The sequence below is a fragment of the Dryobates pubescens genome, chromosome 21 (genome assembly GCF_014839835.1).
Source record: "Dryobates pubescens isolate bDryPub1 chromosome 21, bDryPub1.pri, whole genome shotgun sequence".
Taxonomy (NCBI): Eukaryota; Metazoa; Chordata; class Aves; order Piciformes; family Picidae; genus Dryobates; species Dryobates pubescens.
Genome location: NC_071632.1, coordinates 17,245,593 through 17,271,380, shown reverse-complemented (window position 1 = coordinate 17,271,380; position 25,788 = coordinate 17,245,593). Strand labels below are relative to the sequence as shown.

General features: G+C 48.2%; 1 protein-coding gene across 1 annotated transcript; it reads left to right on the top strand.

Moving 5' to 3' along the window:
* The first annotated feature begins 485 nt into the window (after positions 1 to 485).
* VILL (villin like) lies at positions 486 to 25,502 on the top strand. Its single transcript, XM_054171382.1, has 19 exons — positions 486 to 572; positions 1,937 to 2,011; positions 5,137 to 5,333; positions 7,334 to 7,442; positions 7,769 to 7,879; positions 9,797 to 9,996; positions 10,082 to 10,160; positions 11,945 to 12,043; positions 14,168 to 14,321; positions 15,332 to 15,432; positions 16,079 to 16,216; positions 16,775 to 16,933; positions 17,442 to 17,621; positions 18,318 to 18,463; positions 19,383 to 19,527; positions 20,171 to 20,359; positions 22,900 to 22,968; positions 23,873 to 24,124; positions 25,308 to 25,502. The coding sequence occupies exons 1-19, from the start codon at positions 504 to 506 to the stop codon at positions 25,419 to 25,421; spliced, it is 2,586 nt and encodes an 861-aa protein (XP_054027357.1). The 5' UTR covers positions 486 to 503; the 3' UTR covers positions 25,422 to 25,502.
* Positions 25,503 to 25,788: the final 286 nt, after the last annotated feature.

The following is a 25,788-nucleotide window of genomic DNA, read 5'->3' as shown; positions in this document are numbered from 1 at the left end:
GTATCTGAATTTAGACTTCAATCCCCTCCTGAAGTGTAAGGGCTTCATTCCTTAGGCTCCCAGGGCAGCAGGGCACTTGATCTCCAGTAGCTGCTCCAGGGGGGCATGGGTCTCCTGGAAGTCCACCATTGCTTTGCTGCCCTTTGTGCTGTGGTGGGAACAAAGCAGTGCTCATGTCAGGTCCAACACCCTGCAAATCCTTTCCGCCTATTTGAACAGTGGAACAATAATCCCACACCAGAACAATGGTATCCTCTCCAACCTTGGTTGAGCTGTGATCCCACACTTTGCTTGGCCCTACCATAAGCATGGCTAACCTGGGAGTGGGGGTCATCCCACCCAAGAGGTGTGTTTGCTTCATAACAGGAGGAGAGAGGCATTTCAGGCGTGGATTAGCTGTATGGTCAGAGGAAGCCAGCTGAGTGCCACACTTACTGTTGTATCCAGCTAGAGGTTTATTTTGCTTTTTCTTCTTTTTTTTTCCTTCTAGCTCAGACTGCAGGATGACAGAGGGTGACACCAACCTCCCAACAATCGAGAGAAAGCTTGGACTGCAGATATGGAGCATAGAGGTATGGCAAGAGGCAGTGATGGCACAGTGCTCCCTGTACGTCTGTGTGTTGCAACAAATAGATACTCTGAGTGGGAAAAGAGGGTCTCACAGATAAGATGCTGTGGGAAACAGGAGACCAAACTTCTTCATATGGAGCTTTCAACATGTTTTTGCTTTAGTTTCCTGCTCTGTGAAACAGAGATAACTGGCTAAGGAAACACAGATGAGGTGGGACTGAAGCTGTTCCTTCAGCACTAGAGGCTTTCTCACCTGCTTTGGGAACCAGTATAAGGCTGCATTAGCACACTAGCAATTAATTCCCTGTGTCACCAAGAAGAGGTGTCATGCATAGGTAACCTGAGTCTATACCAAGTGCTGCCATGGGGAAGGCACCCCTTTTTTTGCAGCAAAATCATCCCATGTCTGCACTTCCCCACTGATCAGTAGCTCACTGCAGCTTGCAAGGTCACCTTCTGCTTCTGGTGGTCTTTGCTTCTGATTTGGAGCCAAGTTGTGCTCATTTCTGCCTTCTTTTCTGGCCCAGTTCACCAAGAATATTTCCTTGCAAGAAAAAAGGGCTAAGAATAAGATCCAAAGCCCAAAGCTCTGGGAAAGGGACTCCAACATGTGTCTCCCTCCAAGTGCTGCTGGCCCTCTACAAGTCCTGGCTGCAATGCAAATATCACAGGGGCTTTGCCTTTCTTTGTTTCTCCATAAACAAAGCTTCTTCCCAGAGGTTCTGTAATCAGAGCTGGGTCAGTTCACAAGGGTCGAGCTGGAAAACAAGTCAGGTGACCAGAGGAATGTACCTCTCCAATTCAAGGGAACCACAGAACCAGTTCAGGCTGAGGAGATGCACGTGTACTGGTGTGTGGCATGTCCAGGCACCTGTGCTGGGCAGGCATAACTGGTTAATGGTGCTCTTCTACCAGAGGAAGTGTACAATTAGGGTCTGGAGGAGCGAGGGACACATTGGTGTCCTCAAGTCTGACTTTTGTCAGCACTGCTGGTTGCTGTGAATCCCTGGCAAAGTGGTTATCCTACAAAGCTCTGAAAATTATCCTTCAGCTTGTGAGTACTGAGCCAAAACTATGCCCCAAAACTAAACCCAGGATAAGATGTGCTCATTCCCCTGGGAAGTCCTCTACAAATGCAAGCTCTGGAGTGCTTCAGCCTGACCTATCCAGGCTCTTGCTGTAGATTGTGGTAGCTTTGGCCTGTGCCTGAAAAATTTTCCAGCTCACAAGCACAGCTCTAATGCTTCCTTCTCCAAACCCTGGCTGTCTCCTTAGTGCTTCATGCACCCCAGCTCTCCTGTTTCACACACATCAACTTATGGCTCTGAAGGTCTAGCAATGACCCAAACACTTTGTTTCCTTGCAGAACATGAAGATGGTTCCTGTACCTGAGAAGGCTTATGGGACCTTTTTTGAAGGGGACTGTTACATAATTCTGCATGTAAGTAAGGCTAACAAACATTGGTCTGTCTGTAGGCAAGCTCAGATGGAGACCCACCTGAAACTCCATCTGTCCTTCCCAGATTCAGTCCAGACCTACTTGAAAACAGCTGAACCCTGAAACTTCATCTGCCCTTCCCAAATCTGCTCCAGACCTACCTGCAACCAGCTGAACCCAGGCTAGTCAGAAGCATGAGAAACTTGGGAGAACCAGCTCCATCCTCTGGGCTGCACAAAGTGCCTTGTGTTCCTGAAGCTCTGTGGGAGGATGAAGTGTTGTACTCAGCTCCCACTCATCCTTCCAAATCTCTTCACCTGCATAGAACATTCCAGGCCCCACTAAACCAAACACTGTCCATATGGTGCAAAACAGAAGCATTTCCCATTTCCTGGGTCTGAGTCTCCCTCCTGCAAACATCTCTGTCAGTCAAGGGGCAGCAAGGCCTCCAGTGTCCCAAAGAGAACCAAATGCACATCTGCTATGCATGAAGAAAAGGAATCAGGCTGGGATGGTGACACAGAGCAGGTCTCCTGCTCTAACACACTGTGCCTGTGCCTTTATGCTACCTTTCATGTGCTGAATCAGTTTGGTAGGAGCTACCCAAGGACCTATTTAGAGAAGAATATGAATGTGTTTGCAAGGAGCTGACTGTAGAAACCATTATGGATTTTGATGCTCTCAGGCTCAGCTTATATTGCAATAGCTTCCCCTTAATGAGCCCACAACTCTGCTTTACCCCTGCTGACAGGAGAGTCAAAAAACCATAGAATTGTTTTGGTTGGAAAAGACCTTTGAGATGATCAAATCCAACCTAACACTCATTTTTGCATTCTGTACCTTGACTGGAGGCTCTCCAAACAGAGGCACTCCACAGGACAATGGGACTTTGATCATCCTCAAAAAAAAAGCAGTGTCTTAAATGGAGCCATTTTGCAAGCAATTAATCAGCTGTGCCTAAAGGAACTGAGCTGTGTTTTAGTCAGGCTCTTCCAGCGTGCTTTCGCTGCGGTATCGCTGCACAAAGCAAATAAACAGAGGTTAGTGTCAAATCCACTTCATAAAGCGAGCTTTTATTACCTTTCCAAGGTGTTCATAATAGGGTTTAACTCAGTAGGCGCTGAAAAAATACCTGGCACGGCTCAGGTAACGATGAGCTTGCCTGCTCTGAGCCCACTTGGCTCCTCTGTCTTGGCTGTTTCTGTAATCAGAGGAATCGCTCCCAGCATGTGCGCCTGGGCTCAGCAGCACTCGGAGGCAGCGCTGGTTTGCAGGTCAGCAGGAGTTCCGAGGCAGTTTGTGGTACTGTGGAGTGTGACATGAGGAAGAGAAAGGGAAAGAAAGGATCCTATCTTCAGGCAATTAAACAACAGTGCACTTCCTTTTAAACAGGGAATCCATGAGAGGAATCATAGAACGTTAGAGATTGGAAGGGACCTCCAGAGATCATCAAGTCCAACCCCCCTGCCTAAGCAGGGTCACCTAGGGTAGTCCTCATAGGAATTCATCCAGGCAGGGTTTGAAAGCCTCCAGAGAAAGAGACTCCACAACCCCCCTGTGCAGCCTGTTCCAGTGCTCTGTCACCCTCAGACCAAACAAACTTCACTTCATGTCAAGGTGAAATCTTTAGGAGAGGCTGAGGGAGCTGGGGTTGCTGAGCCTGGAGAAGAGGAGGCTCAGGGGAGACCTTCTTGCTCTCTACAACTACCTGAAGGGAGGTTGTAGCCAGGTGAGGGCTGGTCTCTTCTCCCAGGGAACCAGCAACAGAACAAGAGGACACAGTCTCAAGCTGTGCCAGGGGAGGTTTAGGCTGGATGTTAGGAAGAAGTTCTTCATAGGAAGAGAGACTGGCCATTGGAAATGTGCTGCCCAGGGAGGTGGTGGAGTCACCATCACTGGAGGTGTTTAGGAAGAGACTGGATGGGATGCTTGGTGCCATGGTTTAGTTGATTAGATGGTGTTGGGTGATAGATTGGACTTGATGATCTCAAAGGTCTCTTCCAACCTGGTCTATTCTATTCTATTCTATTCTATTCTATTCTATTCTATTCTATTCTATTCTATTCTATTCTATCCTATCCTATCCTATCCTATCCTATCCTATCCTATCCTATGCTATGGTCAAGCTGGTTCTCATTGTTGCTTGTCTTATTATTGCACACCATGGAGAAGAGATTGGCCCCCTCCACTTGCCACCCACCCCTCAAATATTTATAGACATTGATCAGATACCCTCTCAGAGCCTCCCTTAGGTTTTATAATCAAACTCTATAAACTAGGAGAGGTTGGACCCATTGATTTTTGTTCTTGTACAGAGCTCAGGTTTCCTGTGATAGCAAGAGTGACAAAAGGATATCATGTAGAAACATCCTTAAGTTCACCACATACATAAAACACACAAATGCTCTTCTGAATAAGGTCCCTTGCTCCAGGCTCAGTTTCGAGGGAGCATCCTAAGCCTCTGTCCTCTGTTGCCTTTCCCAGGAAGCTGGGAAGGGCCCTGGGAAAGGGCTTCACTGTCACTTGGTTTTGCCAGGTCTTCCTGGCCAGCAGTATTCTTTCATAGACTCACACAATCATGGAGTGGTTTGGGTTGAAAGGGACTTTTCAGAGTCATCTTATCCAACCTTCTTGCAGTAAGCAGGGACATCTTCAATTTGATCAAGTTGCTCACAGTCCTATCCAACCTGACCTGGAATGTTTCTAGGGTTGGGGCATCTACCACCTCTCTGGGCAATCTGGGCCAGTGTTTCACCACCCTTACTGCAGAAAATGTCTTCCATTTCTCTAGTCTAAATCTCCCTTCTTTCAGTTCAAAACACTCACCCCTTGTCCTCTCACAATAGGCCCTGCTTAAAAGACCGTTCCGCATCTGTCCTGTAACACTCCCTTTAGCTACTGAAAGGCCACAATGTCTCCCCAGAGCCTTCTCTTCTCCAGGCTGAACCCCCCCAACTCTCTCAGCCTTTCTTCATAGGAGAGTTGTTCCAGCCTCCTGGAGCATTTTTGCAGCCTCCTCTGGAGCTGCTCCAACAAGGTTCATGTCTTCCTTGTTCTGAGAAGCACACATCTGAAACATACCTATGGGCCGTGCCTTCATCCTGACTCCTCTCTCCCTCCCCTTCCAGACCAAAAGAACCTCTCGTGGCACTGCTGTGGATCTGCATTACTGGATTGGCAAGGACTCCTCTCAGGATGAGCAAGGTGCTGCGGCCATGTACGTGACGCAGCTGGACACGGCGCTGCGGGGGAACCCCGTGCAGCACCGGGAAGTGCAGGGACATGAGTCGGAGACCTTCCAAAGCTACTTCCGCAACGGCATCATGTGAGTATCGCAGTATCAAGGTTGGAAGAGACCCCAAGGATCATCGAGTCCAACCTGTCACCCCAAATCTCATGACTAGACCATGGCACCAAGTGCCACGTCCAATCTCCTCTTGAAGACCTTGAGGGACGGTGACTCCACCACCTCCCCGGGCAGCACATTCCAATGACGAACGACTCGCTTGGTGAAGAACTTTCTCCTCACCTCCAGCCTAAACTTCCCCTGGTGCAGCTTGAGAATGTGTCCTCTTGTTCTGGTGCTGGGTGCCTGGGAGAAGAGACCAGCCCTCACCTGGCTACAGCCTCCCTTCAGGTAGTTGTAGAGGGCAATGAGGTCACCCCTGAGCATCCTCTTCTCCAGGCTAAACAATCCCAGCTTCCTCAGCCTCTCCTCACAGGGCTGTGCTCAAGGCCTCTCCCCAGCCTTGTTGCCCTTCTCTGGACACGTTCAAGTGTCTCAATGTCCTTCTTAAACTGAGGGGCCCAGAACTGGACACAGTACTCAAGGTGCAGCCTAACCAATGCAGAGTACACATGTTTAGGCGGCTGTCAATCAGCACCCCCTTGTCTCTCTCTGTTTGGCAGCTCTCCAGCCACTCTTACCCCAGCCTGTAGCTCTACATGGGGTTGTTGTGGCCAAAGTACCGTGACAGTAGCCTTGCAGTGAGGTGGGTCGGAGCCCCTGGGGTCCCCTCTCTTTTTTTCAGAGCCATCAGCATTTCCAAAAGCTACAAGACACAGATCAGCACTGAAGTGGCCAAAAGCCAGAAGAATTGTTTCCCATTGTGAAAGAATGATTTATCAGCATTGAGTTTGGAGCCAACCGTTCTGTTTTACTGGCCTTTTCCCCAGATATTTGTAGTAATTGAGGCTGGATGTTAGGAAGAAGTTCTTCATTGGAAGAGTTATTGCCCATTGGAATGTGCTGCCCAGGGAGGTGGTGGAGGAACCATCACTGGAGGTGTTTAGGAAGAGACTGGATGGGGTGCTTGGTGCCATGGTTTAAGTGATTAGATAGTTTTGGGTGATAGGTTGGACTCAATGATCTCAAAGGTCTCTTCCAACCTGGTCCATTCCATTCCATTCCATTCCAACTGCATCTTAACCTTGCTTTTCTTCATCCTACAGTCTTCCTACCACTCCTTCAGACACTTCAGATTAAAGTGCCCATTCAGGGCATTTCAGACTAATACCCACCTTGGAGAGAAGTGCTCATCTGACTCATGCTGGGAGTAATAATCCTGTAGTGGAAGGAAAGTTTGACTCAGAGCTTATGCAATCTAAAAGATAGTGTTGAATCCAATCCTGTTGTGATTGCTCCCTTTGTGGTCTTTGGAAGGTGACTCCAAAAGCAATGCTCTAGGAAGAACTTCACTGGCAATAAATGACCTAAGTGCCTTACTTTAAAACAGCTGAAGTAACCCATCCTTGGTCAATGCCCTGTATCCCAGCTTGGCTTTTGATATCTCTGTTGTGCATCTCTACATCCTCTCATGAGTTTCCTCAGAAATTTTGTGAGGCAGAGAAGTGCCTTACCCTCATCTTAAAAATGAGTAAGTAAGAATGAAGGTCTAAAATTAAGACCTTCAAAGACATGCAGGTTAGGAAGTCTACCTGCCTCTGAAATCAGTATGTTAGACTTCATCTTGATCCAAACTACATCCCTAAAGTCAAGAAGGAAGTCTGAGGCAGAATGAGACATTAAAGAAGGCTCTTTCCCCATCTTGGCAGGTGGACTAATCATCAAAGCATCCTTCTGTATGTGTTAAACTGGACCAGAGAAGTCTGAGGTACTGTGAGTCACTCACAGGTCTGACCACACTTGCCAGTCTCTTCCAAGCTATGATAAGATACTTGGTGAAAACTGTAAGGTTCTCGGGAGTTGCCTCTTTTCCCTGTAAATGGCAGCTGTCACCAAAAGCTTGAGATGTTCTCAGAGGATGTAGGGGAAGGTATTTTACAACCATCTCTTACCTCTTTTTATTTCCTACTACAAAACAGCTACAAGAAGGGAGGAGTGGCTTCAGGATTCAAGCACGTAGAGACCAATATGTACAACATCAAGCGTCTGCTTCACGTCAAGGGAAAGAAGCACGTGTCAGCCACAGAGGTAAGGAGAACCCTCTCCCCTTATGGGTCAGTTCTCCTGGCATCTCTTTCTACATCCATTTTTCACCAGGTTTGCCTACTAGATGCATCACCTCTGCTCAAGGGCCCCTGCTACAGGGTAGGCTTCAAGACCTCACCCAGCTGTTTGGTAGTATCATCAGAGAAGTCACTTGGCTCAGTGAATTAGCTGAGTGGTAGAAAAATGAGCCTGTCGTTGCAGACCAGTTGTTACACCCCTAAGGGCAAATTCTCAATAGCTGTGACTTGTCTCCTGCAGCTCTTGCTGTCCTCCTCAGCTCACCAGATGCTTTCATTTCCTCCTGACAGGTAGCGCTTTCCTGGGACAGTTTCAACAAGGGTGATGTTTTCTTGCTGGACCTTGGGAAAGTGCTGATTCAGTGGAATGGGCCCAGCTGCAGCATTGCTGAGAAATCCAGGGTGAGTACAGGCAAAAGCTGCTTGCTCTACTAGCTGCTATTTTTGATGCCTGGACAGAAAAACAAAGCAAAACAGAGAAGCAGTGAAAAATCTCAGTGAAAGCAACGACACAGAAATGAACAGAGAAAGCTGCAGTGAAACAGTGGAATAGGCTCCCCAGGGAGATGGCTGAATCCCTATCCCTGGAGGTGTTTAAAACACAAACAAATGCAGTACTGAGGGATGTGGTTTAGCTCCAGACTTGATAGTGGTTGAACTCAATGGTCTTAAAGGTATTTTCCAGCTGAAACAATTCTGTCATTCTCTAAATCTTCCTCTTGTCTATCTGTTGGTGTCAGATGCCCAGGGAAGAGCTTTGCTCCAGTTCAGCTTGCTTTTCACTGGTGCCTGTGGGCAGATCACCAGCTCCAAAACAGTATCCAGCTTGCTCTAGGGAGCTCCATCTACATCCCTCTGTGCCCTGTGGTTTGCTATATGTGAAACTAAAAGGTTAGCAGCACTGCTAAGTTTAGCTGCAGTAACTACCCCAGAGGCAGATGAATTTTAAGTGTATTTATTTTTACACAGGGAATTCCAGCTTGGGCACTGTGAGACAAGTGGGAATACATAACCCAGGTGTTGGTAGGTCAGACCCATGGATCTTAAGGCACTATGCAAAGGGCTCATTATCCTTATTTTACTGAAAGGTAAACCAAGATACAGAGATGCAATAAAGCAAGATATATCAATCAGCAGAGGCAGTAGCCAGCCATTGTACATTATATGCATGAGCTACAAGGCAAGTGAGTCTGTTCTTCACATGGTATCACCTCAAGAGCTAGGGGAGAAAGAAACTTCACAAAGAAGGCAATTTTCCAGGACACAATGGCTAGAGCAGAATATCCAGTGGAGAGTGGAAAAGAGATGAGAAAACCTTCAGGATAGAGGAAGGGGAGCAGGCAGAAGGATGGCTGCTGTAAGGAGCAGGTCATGGTTCATCTCACGCCTAGCGATCAAGCAGGTTGCTTCTTAGGTGCAGCAGAGTGGCTCTTCTCGAAGCTATTGCTGTGAGAGCCATGGAAATAAAATAATTAAATGGAAAATGGAGAGCTCAGCCTAATTAGTTGCTTGGCATTTCATGCTGCCTTTTTTTCCACAGGAAATATCAACTCTTTTTGAGTACTTGAAACACTGACATGTAAAATGTCACCACGGGGCACCCAGGGTCCTGCAGCTCTGCAGCATCCAGCCTCCTTGTCCTCAGCATGCCTGTGTCTCTCTCCCAGCCCATCTCACTAGGTCATTAGTCCTGCTTATGTACAGTCACACAAAAGCAGCACCTGTGGTGCCTGCTGCCTGCCTGCACCCTGCAGGAGCAAGCACCAGGGGGACTGCAGTGTGCAGCATTTCCCTGAGAGTTCATTAATAAGCAGGCATTAGAGATGTGTCCCTTTTAGTAGATTATTTTGGAGGACACCAGAAGACCTCATTGCTCTCTACAGCTACCTGAAAGGACGTTGTAGAGAGGCTGGTGCCGGTCTCTTCTCACAGGTAATTAGTGAGAGAACAAGAGGGAATGGCCTCAAGCTATGACTGGGTGGGTTTAGACTGGTCATTAGGATAAGTTTTTTCACAGAAAGTCTGATCAGGCATTGGAATGTGCTGCCCAGGGAGGTGGTTGAGTCACCAGCTCTGGATGAGGTCAAAGGTGGTTTGGATGTGGCGCTTGGGGATATGGTTTAGGAGTGGCCTTTGTAGAGTAGGGTTCTTGGTTGGACTTGGTGATCCTGAGGGTTTTTTCCAGCATGAATGTTTCAGTGATTCATAGAGCTGTAGTAGCCTGGCTTGGAGTAGTGGTGCTCAGTCATTGCTCTGTGTCTGAGGCTTGCTAGGTTTGTTACTTGGATCAGGACTTAGCCCCTGGTGTTCCCTGTGCAGGGTCTCGCTCTGGCTCGCAGCATCAGGGACAGCGAGAGAGGTGGCCGCGCTCAGATCGGCATCATTGACAACGAGAAGGACTCCCCAGACCTCATGCAGATCATGAGGATGGTGCTGGGTGAGAGGCATGGGGAGCTCCAAGATGCCATCCCGGACACCAAGGCAGACGAGCTGCAGAAAGCAAACGTCCGGCTCTACCAGTAAGTCCAGGGCTGGGCAGCAAACCCTGCCCCTGGTCACAGTGGCTGCTGTGAAGCCTGACTCTGCTTGGTGCCTGTCTTTCAGTGTCTATGAAAAGGAGAATGACCTGGTGGTACAGGAGATAGCTACTCGGCCCCTGACACAGGATCTGCTCCAGCATGAGGTGAGAGAAAGCCATCAACCCTTACAGCAAGCAAAGGATATTGTGGCTTGCTTTGTTTTCAGCTGAGCACCCATGTCAAGAAGATGCCATGCTTGCTGAAAAATTATCAGCCCTTTCATCCCTCAGGTTTATCTGAGTGTTCTCAGGTGTTCTCTGAGAAGAGGACAGTGTACAGCCCTACCACAATCTTGGTGGCCAGAGTTAGGTGGTGTGTTGAAGCTGCTCTAACGAGAGAAGGCAAATTTGCCCTCTCAGCCGAGGACTATCCTGGCTTGGCAATCAGAGTCAAGGAGAACTGTGGGCCAGGAATAAATTGCAGATGGCAATAAGGGTTCTTCATACCTGATCTTTGGAGACAGCTCTCCCTCTGCAGAATTCAGAGCAAACAATTACTCTGCTCACAAAATCACAAAGGCATGTTTTCCTTCTGTAGCAGTCTCGTCTCAGTGACCTACCCTGGAAAGGAGATTCCTTCTGCACAAAGGCTTTTGGAAAACAAAGAGTTTCCTAATATCCTTCTGCCTCACATTTGGCAGAGAATTGTTCAGCCTTAATTCTCTGCAGTGCAAACCAACCTATTCCAAAACCATGTTGTGCTGCAAGGCTCCAGCTCCCCCAGTGTTAGCCTTGCTAACACTCAGTCTCCTCTTGCAGGCACATGAACTTTTGCTTTTCTTGTCAAGGTTCAGTCTGAAAAATGAGAAGCCTTTGGTCACACAGTGGGTTGTCAATTTGGAGCACCAGCTCTCTGCAGTGGAGACAGGCTGCTTGACAGCCATCTCATCCTCATTGGGTTTGGGATCCTGCTGTGTTCACGAAGATGCAGCAGCTTCAGAGTGGGGCACAAAGCAGTCACACAGAATATGTCTAATGTGGATTTTTCCAGGTCCTTTATTAGCAGGTTTGGCATAAATGAGCACCACCATCAGCAATGCTGAAACACAGCAGGCTCAGGGTGATATTTCAGCACATACTTCTCCCAGAGCCTTTGGAGATAGTTTTCTGTTGCTTTGGGAACATCTCTTATGAGATGGTAGTGACTACTTCTGAGCAATACCTGAGAAAAATACCTGTTTTAACTCACTGCAGTTGAAGGGCAGTTACCTGGGTGAGGTGTGCTTGCAAAGTCAGTGCAGCAATGAACCCTGCCCTGTAGGGTTGGTGGTGGCTGTAGTCCATTCACAAAGAGTAAATCCACCCACTGTTGTCTCTCTTAATGGCTGCACCAGGGTTAGAGCTCTGAAAAGCAAGGAAATGAGGTAGGGCTACATCTAACTGGCTGCCTAGTGAGGTGGTAGATGCCCCATCCCTGGAAACATTCAAAGCCAGGTTAGACAGGGCTCTGAGCAACTCAGTATAGTTGAAGATGTCCCTGCTCAGTGGAGGGGAGTTGGACTACATGATCTTTAAAGGTTCCTTCCAACCCAAAGTATTCTCTGATTCTAGCTTAAGTCTTCAGGAAGGATCCAACCTGAGTAGGCTACAAATAAGAACTTTTGCCTGTTTTGAGCTTTGAGGGAGGTGGTGGAGTCACCATCACTGGAGGTGTTTAGGAAGAGACTGGGTGGGGTGCTTGGTGCCATGGTTTAGTTGATTAGATGGTGTTGGATGATAGGTTGGACTCAATGATCTCAAAGTCTTTTCCAACCTGGTTAATTTCTATTCTATTCTATTCTATTCTGTTCTGTTCTGTTCTGTTCTGTTCTATTCTATTCTGTTCTATTCTATTCCTGTTCTGTTCTGTTCTAATTTACATCTGTGTTTTTTCCCCTGTTTCCCCTCAGGACTGCTACATTTTAGACCAAGGTGGTTTTAAGATTTATGTCTGGAGAGGAAAAGCCTCCAGCCCAGAAGAGAAAAAAGCAGCCTTCACTCGAGCTGTGGTGAGTTGTGCAAACAATGTCGTGGGAGGCTAACTGAGTGCTAATCTAGAAATGACCACTAATTACAACCCAGTGTGGGTCTTGAGGAGCTGGCCTGGCTAATAACAGAGAGAAGTTAAATGTCTATGGGAGGAGTGATGATGTAAACACAGAATCGTTAGTCACCAAATTGCAGTACTAAGACCTGCCACTAAAACTAAGAAGGAATTCATTAAAGAAGAGGAATACAGAAGAAAACACCTTGTTGCACAGCAAATGCTGTACTTCTGGACTTTGCTGGTTCAAGATGTGATGGGAGCAGAGAGTATCAGAAGGGTCAAGATGAGATTAGACAAATTCATGGTCTACAGGTCCATAAAGAGCTATTAAAGAGGCTCTTAAGTCCTCTCTAACCAAGAGTAACACTTTGGGCAAGTCAGTGGGGGACTCTCTGGAAGTCTCTGGTCTCTCTGGAGGAGCGTGATCTATTATACAGGTGCTCCCAAGTTCATTATAGGTAACAAAGTGTTTTTTACATCAGTGGGGCTGGGCCCAGGCTCTACATGTGAGTTTGAAGATGATGCAAGACTCTTCCACCAAGTAGAAAGAGATCTGTTATTAACTGCTGTTAATTCAGGTTGGCAGACCAGGGCTCGTGTTAAGGTAGAGCACACCAGCACAGTGTCCTGGCACCTCTACTGCTCTCCCAGATGAGCTGCCCTGCAGTTAAGTTCTAGCAGAGCATGCCTCAACCCCTCCTTCCAGGAAAAATTAGCTTCAAGGGAGCCTGACCCGGTGAGGTATTTGGAAGCTGGTTTACCATTTGGCAGGTTGAAGTGATTGCTACAAAGGAACTTAGCTTTTTGTTTGTCTGTTCCTTTATGTGAAGACCATAAATGGCCTCATCTTCAATGAGATCTTCAGTAAGGTCTTACCTGAAGACACCCAATTGCATCAGTTGTCTTGGAGAAGAAAAGCAGAGAGGAACTTTGCCTTTAAACATAGTTTGCAGTCCTCTGTGCTCCTTTCAAAAGCTTAACTCATGCTTTTTAGTAGACAATCAGCTCTAAGAATTCTGGCCCTGAGCTACACATGTAGAACAAAAGACATCTCTTTCTTTCAGTGTGGCAGGTGGGAGGGATGGGAAGACCATCTGCTCTGCTTTTCCCCGGGGGTAGTGTGTGGCTGCAGTGTTTCCAGCAGAAGATGCGTGCTCAGAAGCCCACAGTCAGGCTTTCCTGAACCATGGCTGTCAGCACCAGTACCTCCAGGTCATCCTGGAGCCTGTTGAGATAAACACAAGAGCAGTTTCCCAAAACTGAGCTATGACTTTGGCATGGTGGCAGGACAAGGATGATTTTCTCCCCTCTCATATTACGTCAAGCACCTCTGTTGAAGTAGTCATTTAACTCAGCAGGGGCTCTATTGTGAAGAAATAAATTTGGGTTAGGGAAAAAAAAATGCTGGGAGGTACTTAGCTGCCTCCATTCCTTCACTAGATTGGCATGCATGCTCTCCCTCATGCTCCAGGATGGAAGTCTCCCTGGTTTAGAGAGGGACACAATGTTGGGAGCAAAGCATGGAACTGAGCTAGGCTTTTGGGTCAAGAGCACACCCCACTGCTGCTCCCTTTACCCCTAGATCCATCACCAGAAGCCATCTATGGAGCTGTCTGAGATAGAGGAAGAGGCTTTTCATTAGACCATTGAGTGAGACTTTCTTCCAGACTAAGGTGCCACACGGAGGTTAAGTTTAGGATGTGGTCCAGGTGACCAGCCTCTGGGGTAGGGTGCAGTCCCCTAAACACACAAATAAACATGGATGCTAGAGAGGGAGATTGTAGGCACCACCTTTTGTAAGTCTGAATGCAAGTCTTGGGGTGAACCCCTGCCCTTGGTCATACCACTTTGTTTGCTGGGGGGCATTCACTCTTTGGGCTGGTTCAGGTCCATGTTCCTCTCCTGATCATAGAATCAACAAAGTTGGAAAAGACCTCAAAGATCATCAAGTCCAACCTGTCACCCAAGACCTCATGACTACTAAACCATGGCACCAAGTGCCACATCCAATCCCTTCTTGAACACCTCCAGATGCCTCTGACAAGCTCAGCACATCCACACTAATGTCCTTTTTCCATGGCACCAGGGTTTTATCCAAGCCAAAGGCTATCCTTCATCCACCAATGTTGAAGTGATCAATGATGGAGCAGAATCAGCCATGTTTAAACAGCTCTTCCAGAGGTGGACAGAAAAGAATGAAACTCAAGGACTGGGCAAAGTCTACACTACAGGCAAAATTGGTGAGCATATTTGTCTTGGATTTGGCTTTCCTAGCTGTGCTAAGCAACAGCTGAGGCAACATCATTCATATTAGCTCTCTCCTGCCTGCAGTACCTGGAAAATCTAGTGCACATTCTTCTCATGCCTTGAGGCTTCTGATTTGAACCAAGCTGCCACTTAACTCCAGATGTTGATACTGGCAGAAGACCACTCTCATCTGAAAAATTTTGGGCAAAACTTCACAGTTGCAGGGCTTCCTAGTTTTCTTTATAAAAGGCTAATGCTGAACCTGACAAGGAAGCATTGAACACAACTCTGCTCTCATTGACACTGGCATCCACCCAAGACCCTTCTGCGTCAGTGGAATTATTCTGCCTTTGGTGCAGGTGTGACATGGTTCCTCAGTTACTGTGCTGCTGAGGTGATGACCACAGTGCATTAACCCCCAAGAGTGAATGAGACTGAAAAGAGAGAACTTGTCAATGAATGATAGGGTGGTGACAGAGATGCTGGATGTTTTCATCAACAATAGCTTGAGAGCCACAAATCTCTTTCCCTTGCAAGTTCTCCCTTTGCTCTGCACCTCTGTCTTCCTTTGTGCTGTCCATACTGCCTCTCTTTAATTATGGGCTGGAGAAATGGAGCCATTCCATTGCTGAAAGCAACATTTTGAAGGGAGGGGAATATGTATAGATTGGGAAAGCAATTAGGACTTTCCAATCAGGAGGCAAGTGATGTTTTTACCAATCAATGATCGCTGGAACGTGCTATGAAGGGGAAGATTTCTATCTAACAACAATGCTATATGGCCAGCTGCCAGCCTCTAGCAGGTCAGCACTGGAGTGTGTGAGCTCTTGCAGATGCCAGAGTCAAAACTGGCTTACTGCTGGTGAGACTGGCTTCTTGCAGCTGTGGACCAGGCTTTCCTCACGTGTATAATGATTGTGTGTTTGCATGAGGGTGGTGCAGAGGGTTTGTGTGGTACTGTGCATTCACTGGGCTCTTGTTTCTGTTCTGCTGGTGCATGCAGCCAAGGTGGAGCCGGTGAAGTTTGACATCACTCAGCTCCATGCCAGACCAGAGCTAGCTGCTGAGCAGAGAATGGTAGATGATGCCTCTGGGGAGATACAGGTGAGAGAGCTCCTTTTGCTGACAGAGGATGCAGTCACTGGTGTATTTCCAGACAGCTCTGCCTTTTCACACTCAGCAGCCATACAGAGCTCTGAAGATGTGCCCACCCAGCCTCCCCATGGAAGCATGGCTGCAGCCAGAGCAAAGTGCTTACAGACTCTAATGCAGCAGTTAGAATTAGCTCAGGGGCATTTCTCCTCCAACCCATGACCCGTGGAGCAAAGCAGAGTCACCAGGATGACTCCTGCCATGTGTGTGGGTCATGAGACTGATATGGCCAACCCCCTTCTCACACTGTCACCTAATTACATCCAAATCAACCAAACTCATGCAGAGCAAAGGGCCCTCTCTCATTCTTGTGGGCTCCCATGCAAGATGGAGCTGCTTGAGAGAGGGGCTGAGAGGGACCTGGAGGCTGCTCTTCCTTGAGGGCCATTGGCTGCTGAAGGTCTATGTATTGTGGCAGTCACTGGAGAGACCTGACTTTGCCAGCAAGCACTTAATCAAGCTGGGGAACATAGGCTGGCATCTAGAGCAGAAAGGAAGGGTTGTATTGATAACTGAAGACCTGAACTTAGTGGTCTGCTGCTGTGCTCTACCCTCACATTGACTTCACTGCTGCTGACCAAGATGTTTCTTTCACTAGGTGTGGAGGATTGAAGACTTGGAAATGAAGCCAGTGGATCCCAAGACATATGGGCAGTTCTATGGGGGTGATTGTTACCTGGTCCTGTACACCTACCTGAGATCAGGCAGGCCTCACTATATCCTCTACATGTGGCAGGTAGGTCAAACCAAAGCAGAAGGAACTGTGCTGTGTCTTCTGGGAGCCTAAAACTGAAGGAAGCCATTGTACACAAAAGTCCCAGCCCAAGCATCCAGAACTCAGATGTCTTTTGCTCATCAGTTGTCCATTGCAAATATCCCAAACTGTGTTTTGTACACAGCATGGACACTGATCCCAAGCTGGCATCAGACTGGGCACCAGCAATATCAGGCAGAACTAGTGAAGGTCTCTGGAGTTCACAGTGCTGAGGTCAAACTTTGCAGTCTTTCAGATTGTCCCTTAAGGCCTCGGGTCCTGGAATCATATGAATAAAAGAATATCTCTGTTTTGCCTTTAAAAGTATATTTATCTCCCTGGGAATGCGGAGAGGAGCTTGGAAAATGGGATGCACTGAAGTATCCAAACCCAGGATACAAGGGAAATTGAACCACCTGGCACTTTTAACTCCACTCTCACGATGCTACGTGCAGGGCTTGGGATTGGCAAGAGGTTACACTCTCTGAGCCCTGCACCCTCCAGCCCATCACACTGCATGTGGCATCTTTCCCCCCCCAGGGTCGCCACGCCTCCGTGGATGAAATCACTGCCTGTGCCCTCAACGCCATCGAGCTGGACAAGCAGCACGGGGACGAGGCCGTGCAGGTGCGCGTGACGATGGGCAAGGAGCCCACACACTTCCTGGCCATCTTCAAGGGCAGGCTGGTCATCTATGAGGTAACCTGTGGGCTCTGGAAGGGGCAAGCACTAATGGTGACTTGGGAGTTGTGATGGGAAGGCTGATGAGAGGCCTCAAGCACAGCCCTGTGAGGAGAGGCTGAGGGAGCTGGGGTTGTTTAGCCTGGAGAAGAGGAGGCTCAGGGGAGACCTTCTTGCTGTCTACAACTCCCTGAAGGGAGGTTGTAGCCAGGTGAGGGGTGGCTTCTTCTCCCAGGCAGCCAGCAACAGAACAAGAGGACATCAGTTTCAAGCTGTGTAGGGGGAAGTTTCAGCTTGATCTTAGAAAGAAGCTCTTCACAGAAAGAGAGATTGCTCATTGGAATGGGATGCCCAGGGAGGTGGTGGGGTCAACATCCCTGGAGGTGTTTAAGACTGGATGAGGCACTCAGTGCAAGTCCATCGTTGCAGCAGTGTGGAAAGTTGTAACATCCAGAGCCTTCTTCATCCAGCCTGGATGTGCATGCCAGCCTCACCTCCCAGTGCCATCCTTGCTGTTTCCTCGCAGGGTGGCACAAGCCGGGCTCAGAGCAGCACACCCGAGCCGGCGATCCGCCTCTTCCAGGTGAGGGGCACAGATGAGATGAACACAAAGGCCACAGAGGTGCCAGCCAGAGCCTCCTCACTCAACTCCAATGATGTCTTCCTGCTGACAACCAGCCAACTCTGCTACCTGTGGTGTGGGAAGGTGAGTCCAGAGCAGGCAGCTGAAGGGAGATGAAATTTCTGATGCAGCTCTTGGGTCTCCTGCATCCAGTGAGCTGTGGAGGTGTATCCTTGTGCTGGAACCCATTCATTTCAAGGGAGGAAGCTCCCAAGAGAAGGCTCCCTCTGTAGTGGATCAGCAGTAACACAGCCCTCTTTGTTGAGGAGTAACCCATCTTGTGTTCACCTAGTCACATTTTAGATGCTTTCAGGTGAATAAAGCACTCCAGGTTCCCCAGCTGTAGCAAACTAGCCGGCATGAGAGCAAATCATCTATCCTGGCTTAGCCAAGTGTTTCAGGATGAGATAGTAGATCAAACAGAAGCAAAAGGGTTGCCCAGAGAAGCTGTAGATGCCCCATCATTTCAAATGTTCAAGGTCAGGTTGGATGGGGCTTGATACAGCAAAAGATGTCCCTGACAGGGAAGGTTGGAAGCAGGAAGCTTGGACTAGATCATGTTTAAAGTCCCTTCCAAACCACACCATTCAATGATTATATGAGTTTCACTCTAGATGTCATTGACTATCCCTTCAAGGACCAGCTCAGATGAGACCCTCAAAAGGATTCAAGCAGGTCTAAAACTATCCTGAGGAGGGTAGGACCAGGCCAGGTTTTCCCCACAGGGAAGTTTTGCCTGTCTGTCCCCAGATCCACCTCAGTCTTATCTCCTGAATCCAGGGATGCAGCGGAGATGAAAGGGAGATGGCAAAAATGGTAGCTGAGGTCATTTCCAAACGGGACAAGCACACCATTTTGGAAGGACAAGAGCCAGCAGAGTTCTGGGAAGCCTTGGGAGGCAAAGCACCCTACGCCAGTGAAAAGAGGTAAGCATGACCTCCTTGTTCCTCTGCGCTTGGCCTGGAAACAAGGGGTCAAAACTCTGCAGGAGGATGAGGATGCACTTCGATGCTGTGTCCTCACTAAAGAGAGCACACCAGAATATCACTAAAAGCTTGGCCAGAAAACACACCAAGATGTCTCTTGGTGCTGCAGATCCAAACCCTGCAGTGTGCTACATCCTCCTTTCCCCACAGTAAATCCATTCCATACCTTGTCAAAGGTCTATGTGATTCATGAGCTCCATTTAGAGATGTTTTTAGCTTTATGGCCAGCCCTTGAAGATTCACAAAACTGAGTCTGCTTTTGAACAGCCTGGATTTCTTCAGCCTTCTGTGTAGGTGATGGGTTCCTCTGCAACTGATCTGATGTGCTCTCACCTGACATAGAATCGTAGAATCAACAAGGTTGGAAGAGACCTCAAAGATCATCAAATCCTGTCACCCAACACCTCATGACTACTAGACCATGGCACCAAGTGCCACATCCAATCCCCTCTTGAACACCTCCAGGGAGGGTGACTCCAACACCTCCCTGGGCAGCACATTCCTATGGCCAATTACTCTTTCTGTGAAGAACTTTCTCCTCACCTCGAGCCTAAACTTCCCCTGGTACAGCTTGAGACTGTGTCCTCTCGTGCTGGTGCTGATCTCCACAAGGAGAGAGGAGTTCTGCTTTTGCCTTCTTTGGGTGGAGAAAAAAAATTACCTTTACAAAAAGCTCAGGTGTTCTGAGAATCCCCCAGATCCTTACACTGCTGATTTTTCGAGCCCTCAGATGAGTGTTACCGTGTTCCAAACTCTTCCATCAAGGTCATAATAAGTGGCAACAGGGCCCCACAGCTAAGCATGAGGGCAAGTTTCCCATCTCTCTTGCTTTTTTCTTTCCTTGCCATGTGTGAGGAAGGTTTCAGGAGAAGATCACGCACTACCAGCCTCGCCTCTTCGAGTGCTCCAATCAGACAGGTCGATTCATCATGACAGAGGTGGTGGGCTTCTGCCAGGAGGACTTGGATGAAGATGATGTCATGCTGCTAGACACATGGGAAGAGGTCAGCCCAGACTCCCCCTCTCCTTCTCCCCAGACATATTTTCAAACAAGTTACTGCTTAATTGGTTTGAATCCATCATTCAGTGTGAAAGCAAGGGCAATATACCTTCTGTCCCATCTCCAAACCCTTGGTCAGACGAGCAGGTGCATGCCTAGTCCTTCTTACCCAGGTGCAAAACACAGGAGTAAGGTAGTACTGCTAGCCCTGTTTCAGGAAGGAGGGAACTGAGGCACTTGGTCCATGCTCTGCTCCAAGCTAGAAGAGCTGGATCTACTCCAGTCTTTGGCAGGTCAGGAAGGGGGTGGCACCCAGAAACCTTCCCCTTCATTTCCCAGCACCAATGGGAGTGACTTACTTTAGACTTTCCCTATCTGTCTCTGGGTATTTGTTTTGCAAGGCTGCTGGAGTTTTGGCCCATGCAAGGACTGGGCCAAAGAAGCTTCTTGAAATCTTTAGCTTCATGCCTGTCTCAAAAGCAAAATCTTTCTTGGCTGGGTGTAAAACCAGGATGAAAATTCCAGAGGACTACTGGGAAACCACGCTTGCAGTGTTATCTCTGCTCCAGGTGGCAGGGGAGAACAAACTGCTGTGTCTGCAGAGGTCCTAACTGCTCACTGATCTTCAACACCTTCTCTCCTTGCAGATTTTCCTTTGGGTTGGCAAAGGCTCCAACACATATGAGAGGAACGAGGCAATTGCCTCAGCTAAGGAGTACCTCAAGACCCATCCAGCAGGGAGAGACTTGGCAACTCCAATCATACTGGTGAAGCAGGGATATGAACCCCTCAACTTCACAGGATGGTTCAATGCCTGGGATCCCTACAAATGGAGTGTAAGTTGCTGGGAAAATCCCAAGTTGTGCACATGTGTTCAGGAGTGCTTAAAGGGTGTTCATGGTCATATCCTCTGTGTTGCATGGAACAAAACATGCCCTGAGCTTCACAAACTCCTGAGCAGTTTCTACTCGTCTACTCATGAGGTTGGACTAGATGACCTTTGGAGGTCCCTTCCAGCCTGGACCATTCTATGATTCTTTCACCAGCAGAAAGTACCTGTTGGGTGAAACTGAGGCTTTTGCACACATAAGTAAACGTGCTTGAGTTCACAGTACCCACATTTGTATTGCAAAGAAAAACAAATTAGATCCCAAAGCAGGTTTGTGATTTCAGCAAAAATGGGTTGGAGCTGCTAGGAGTAAAATCAGGTTCAGGGTGACAACAGAAAGTATCCTGTGTCATAAAGAAAACTAGCAAAAGAGGGGGGAAAAAAAGTTCATTTTTCAAAATGCAGCCAGAGAGGGAAATTTGTGACCCAGCTTTAAGGGCAAACTCTAGGGAAATGAAAGATGTGAGCTGACAGGTCTCGTGTTCAGGTTTGCAGGCTGCCCATCAAAGCCCAGGAGCTCCTGAGCAAGGTCACTCTTGGTCCCTGCATGCAAGCCTTCTGTTAAAAAGTTGATTTAGGACCACCAGCTCATTGCTATACAGAAATGGAAACTTGCCTCTGAAGATGACTGGGAAAGAAAGAAGTCATAGAATCAGAGGATGGATTCAGCTGGAAGGGATCTTGAAGGTCATCTAGTTCCAATCCCCTTGCCATGGGCAGGGACACCTTCCACTAGATCAGGTTGCTCAAAGGCTCATCCAGCCTCTGCTTGAACACTTCCAGGGATGAAGTATCCACAGGGCAACCTGTTCCAGTGTCTCACCACCCTTGCAGTGAAGAATTTCTTCCTAATATCTAATGTGGATCTCCCCTCCTTTGAAACCATTACCCCTCATCCTATCACTGTTTTCCTCTTTCTCTCCTCTTTTGAACACCTGGGCTTCAAATCAAATCATTTCAGGAGCACAATGTGGAGCAGAGATTTGTTCATGTGGGCAGTGCAAGGTCAGGACCCTATCTCCTCCCCACAGCAGGGCTGGATAAAAGAAAGAGCGATGCCCTTCACTCCATGCAGAGCATGCATCAGGCAGTCCAGCCAGCCTGGGGACTCTGTGCTGGCACACAGAATATATAAGTACATAAAGGACAATCCCGGAGGGGCTTTGGTAGTCAGTGGAGCCGGAGTATAGGTTCCCAGCAGCCAGGTGGAAGCAGCGCTGCCAGGCTGTCCCCCTGAGTTCCTGCCACCCGATGGCACTGGTGTGCCTGGTTTAACTAAAGGTAGAAAGTGATGGGCAGTTAGGAAACGCTCAGCTCCCAGGTGGTGCATTCCCAAGGTCGCTCATGATCATCTCTTACCTCTCCTGGTGTTTTTCTCTATGATCATCAGTGTTCAACCACTTCACAAGCAATCCCATCTTGTGGTTGCCCAAAGGGCTGTGAGTGAAGTCCCATGCAGGTGGGACAGATAGGGCAACAGAGTTTGCATTGCCTTGCTTTGCAACCAGCGTGGTGGTAGAGAGCCTGTCTTGACAGCTGGATTTGGACAGGTAAGACAGCAACTCCCACAGCACTGACCCTTAAAACACAGTTGATGGTTAGAACAAAGGTCAAAACTTGGGGTTTGTTGTTTTGTTTTGTAGGTTTGGGGGGGTGATTGTTGTTGCTGTTGGGTTTTGTATGTGTCTTGGGTCTTTTTTCCTGAAGAACTGCTGAGAAACAAGGATACAGCTCATAAGATATGTGCCTCTAAAACTATCCCCTGTAGGCAGCTTCAGCAGCTACAGACCAGCAATCCAAAGTGTTGACATCCCAGAAACATCTGGGGGTGTGTTCATTGCTCAGTGTTGGGTCTAAATCTGTTTGCTCTGCAGTCCATGTGTTTGTGGTGTTTGCTCTTGTTGGGGGAGCTTTGGTGGATGATTCTGTTAAGGACTGACATCTCCTGACTGCTTAGGGCAACAGCCATCAGCTTTGCCAAGGTATCTGCTGTATCCCTTTCTTAGGAAGTAAGAGGATGCTGGTACTACAGGACAGCAAATCACAAGAAGTCAGGGACTGAGGCTTTGAAAAATGTGTTGCTTTAGCTAAATTAATCAGGGAAAGGAAACAAAGGAATATTGTTTTATCCCTAGTTTTCAGGCAGTGCAAGATTCATTTAATATGGAAAATACTGAAACCCAGCAGTACACACAATCTCTCTTCACTTGCCTTCTGCACTCTGAAGTCTTTAAATTTCTTATTTTCACCCATTGTTGTACAGCTGCAAAGGCTGAAGTCCATTTGTTTCTTTCTTTTCAAGTGAAAGTTCAGATTATGGCTCAGTCTCCTGACTCCAGGAGCTGAGGTTTGCAGGAGGCACCAACTGCCCCCTCAATGGCCACCACTGTGCTTTAAAATTCATATGATCTCCTGACCCCATCAGGGAGCAAGAGTGTGTACTAATTAAAGGTGTCCTGTGCCTCTTACAACTCTCTTTCGCTTTAGGATGGCAAGTCCTATGAGGAGATGAAGAACAGCCTAGGAGATGTGTCAGCTATATCTGAGATCAAAGTGGTGAGTTGCTTCTTGGCCATATGGGTGGAAAACACCTCAGTTTAAACACCATTGCATCCCCCAGCCTGGTCATGGGAAGGGGAGAACATAATGATAAGAGCAGGCATGGGGACCTCAGGCTGTCAAGGTCAGATCTGTGGTCTCCTGTGGAAAGCTGAGGGAGATGTGATTAATAACTCATAAATACACCCAGATCTCCTGGGCTTTCTCCAGTGCTGTGCAGAAGCATCTGTGTGAGCAGGAAGCTGGCCAGCTGCTTTCTAAACTACACATGCAAATGAAAGTTGGGGCAGGTAGAAGAGTGTGCAATTAAGTGTTGCATGAACAGTTTGCAGTGATGGAGCCCCTGAGACCCTGGGTAAGGGGCCCATGGTTAGGAAGGGCATAGCAGGGTGGGAGATCTTACAAAGCACAGAGGAAAGAAGGTCCCAAACATGAAAGTCACACAGATCAGTTCTGCCCTGGACAGGGGCAGGATAAGGAGTGGGAGGAAGTGGCAGGGGCTTTGAACAAAGAAAGATGACATATCAGGGAGGGGAATGCAGGTAATTTACAAGTTTTAGAGATGGTAGATATCTCATCTCACCTTCTGTCCTCCCACATGCACCTTTCCCTGCTGTTATCTTGAGAAGAATGAGACTGCTGTAAGTATCTTCAATTATTTCCAAGGGCTCTCATCAGTGCTGCGCTTTTAGCAGGCCTACCATCAAGATGTAACATCAGTGGAGGTGCTGGACTAGTATTTTCATTCAGACTTTCTCATTGTTGCTTTGGAGCTACAGGCCAACAGTGAGTCTGTGCCAGAAACAGGCCCTCAGCCCCAGCAGAGAGAGAGATCCTGGGATAAAGCCCACCCAGCTCTGCGAGAGCCTCTTGTCTTCATGTGTTTTCCTCCATTTGGCAGGACCTTAACAACATCAACCTGAACAAGACCATCCCCAGCACACCCAGCTTGGCTGGTGTGAGTACAGTAAGTGCTTCCCCAGAGTATAAATCACACCTGAACCACAGCAACAGCTACAGCAACAGCAGCAACCACAACAGCAACAGCAGCCCTTCCCCCCTGCCCAACGGGGAAGGAGTTTACTCCCGAGAGGTGCTGATCAACAAGACAGTGGATGAACTTCCAGAAGGCGTGGATCCCACTAAAAAGGAGGTGACAGCATTGCTGGTTTGATGCCTTTGTAGCTTAATCTGGAGCTCAGTCACTGGCTGAATGCACCAGTGCTTTGGATCATTAAGTTCTGCTCAGGCTCAAGGAGATGCTAGCTGGACACGTAGGTCTCACCTAAAAGCAGGAGCTTCGTGTGAGAGGAAATGAAGGTAGTTTTACCCTAGTTGAAGTATTTCTGTTTGTGGCAGAAGATTTAATTTTAAATAGTCATTTTAAAAAGAAATATATATTCTGGTAGTTTTACTCTGCCCTTTGCACCCAACCTCTGTCCTTTGAGGAGCAGAGAATCAAAAGTACAGCTCCTGTGAGCCAAGGTGACACAGCCGTGAAGGAAGGCAGGAGCTGCCTTGTGCCTGCTCGGTGGGTGTTTTCATTTGAATCTCCTTCCAGAAGGAATCTCTCTTGTTTTGCTGGAAAGCCTGCATTTCAGCAAACCCTATCCAGGCACAGGGAGGAATGTCACCTCTCAGAATACCCCTTCAGCCCAAGGGCTTTGGCAACATCTGTAGCTGGGTCCAAGCAAGCTGATGGGAGGGACACGGGAGGCTGATTCCCTTCATTCTCTTCAACCCGTGTCTTGCCCAGGAAGATCTCCTGGCAAAGGCCAACAGCCTCAGCCAGAGAGCTGATCCATAGCTGGGCCAGCAGCTCTGCCCCATGGCAATGCCAGTGTGCTGATGGTTGTACCTGAGCTGGGCTGTACATGAATGTTTGCTTCTACCCAAAACGCTGGGAACGACTCAGCCTGCCTTGCCCACGCAGTCTTTCTCACTGTCACTGATGAGCCCACTAGTGACAAAACTTTCTGTCTTTCCAGCCATGGGTGTGAAGATTTCCTGTGGAATTCTGGGGGGAGGGAACCGAGAGGGAGATGCTTTTCTTGTGAGCTTCAGCTTCTCCAACACATGGGTTGTCTTCTCCTCAGTATGATTAGTAGGAACCAAAGTCCAGCCAGAGCATCCCGTTGGGCTGGCAGGCTTGTATTCCCCCAGGGCTTTGGAAAGAGATCAGGAAGAGTTTCTGGGACATTCCACTTCCCACTACAAGACAGGCAGCAGGCAGGAGCTGTTGGTATGGCATCAGGGGTCAGCACTAACACAGTGAAGAAGGGGTGAAGCTGATGCAGCCAAAGCTGACCTCTCCTTGCTCTCTCCTCCCACTGCAGTTCTATCTCTCTGATGCTGATTTCCACGACATCTTTGGGAAGTCCAAGGATGAGTTCTACCAGATGCCCAAATGGAAGCAGCAGAATGAGAAGAAGCAATATGGACTCTTCTGAGACCACAGGGGCCATCCAGCATCCAGTGACTCTGGGACCAGCCCTCGCTCTCTTAGGAGCTGCAGGGAAGAAGTACAGACAGTTGCTAACCCAACCCACCTCAATCAGGCCAAGCTCCAGGGCAGTTATTCCAGCAGCCACTGTTCAGGGGACAGTTCTTTTCTCTCTGAACCTAAGGAGGCAGGGACACACCTTCTGCAGGGACAACTTTGCAGGATGTTTTTGCCTCTTTTTGACACTTTATTGCTCATAGCCATGAAGAAAAGTATGTGTCACACAACCATGTTGTAGCCTCTTCTTTCCTCTCCCTTTTGCAAATTGCCACATGCACAGGGCCATGATGTTCCTTCATTTGTAGGAGTTTAAA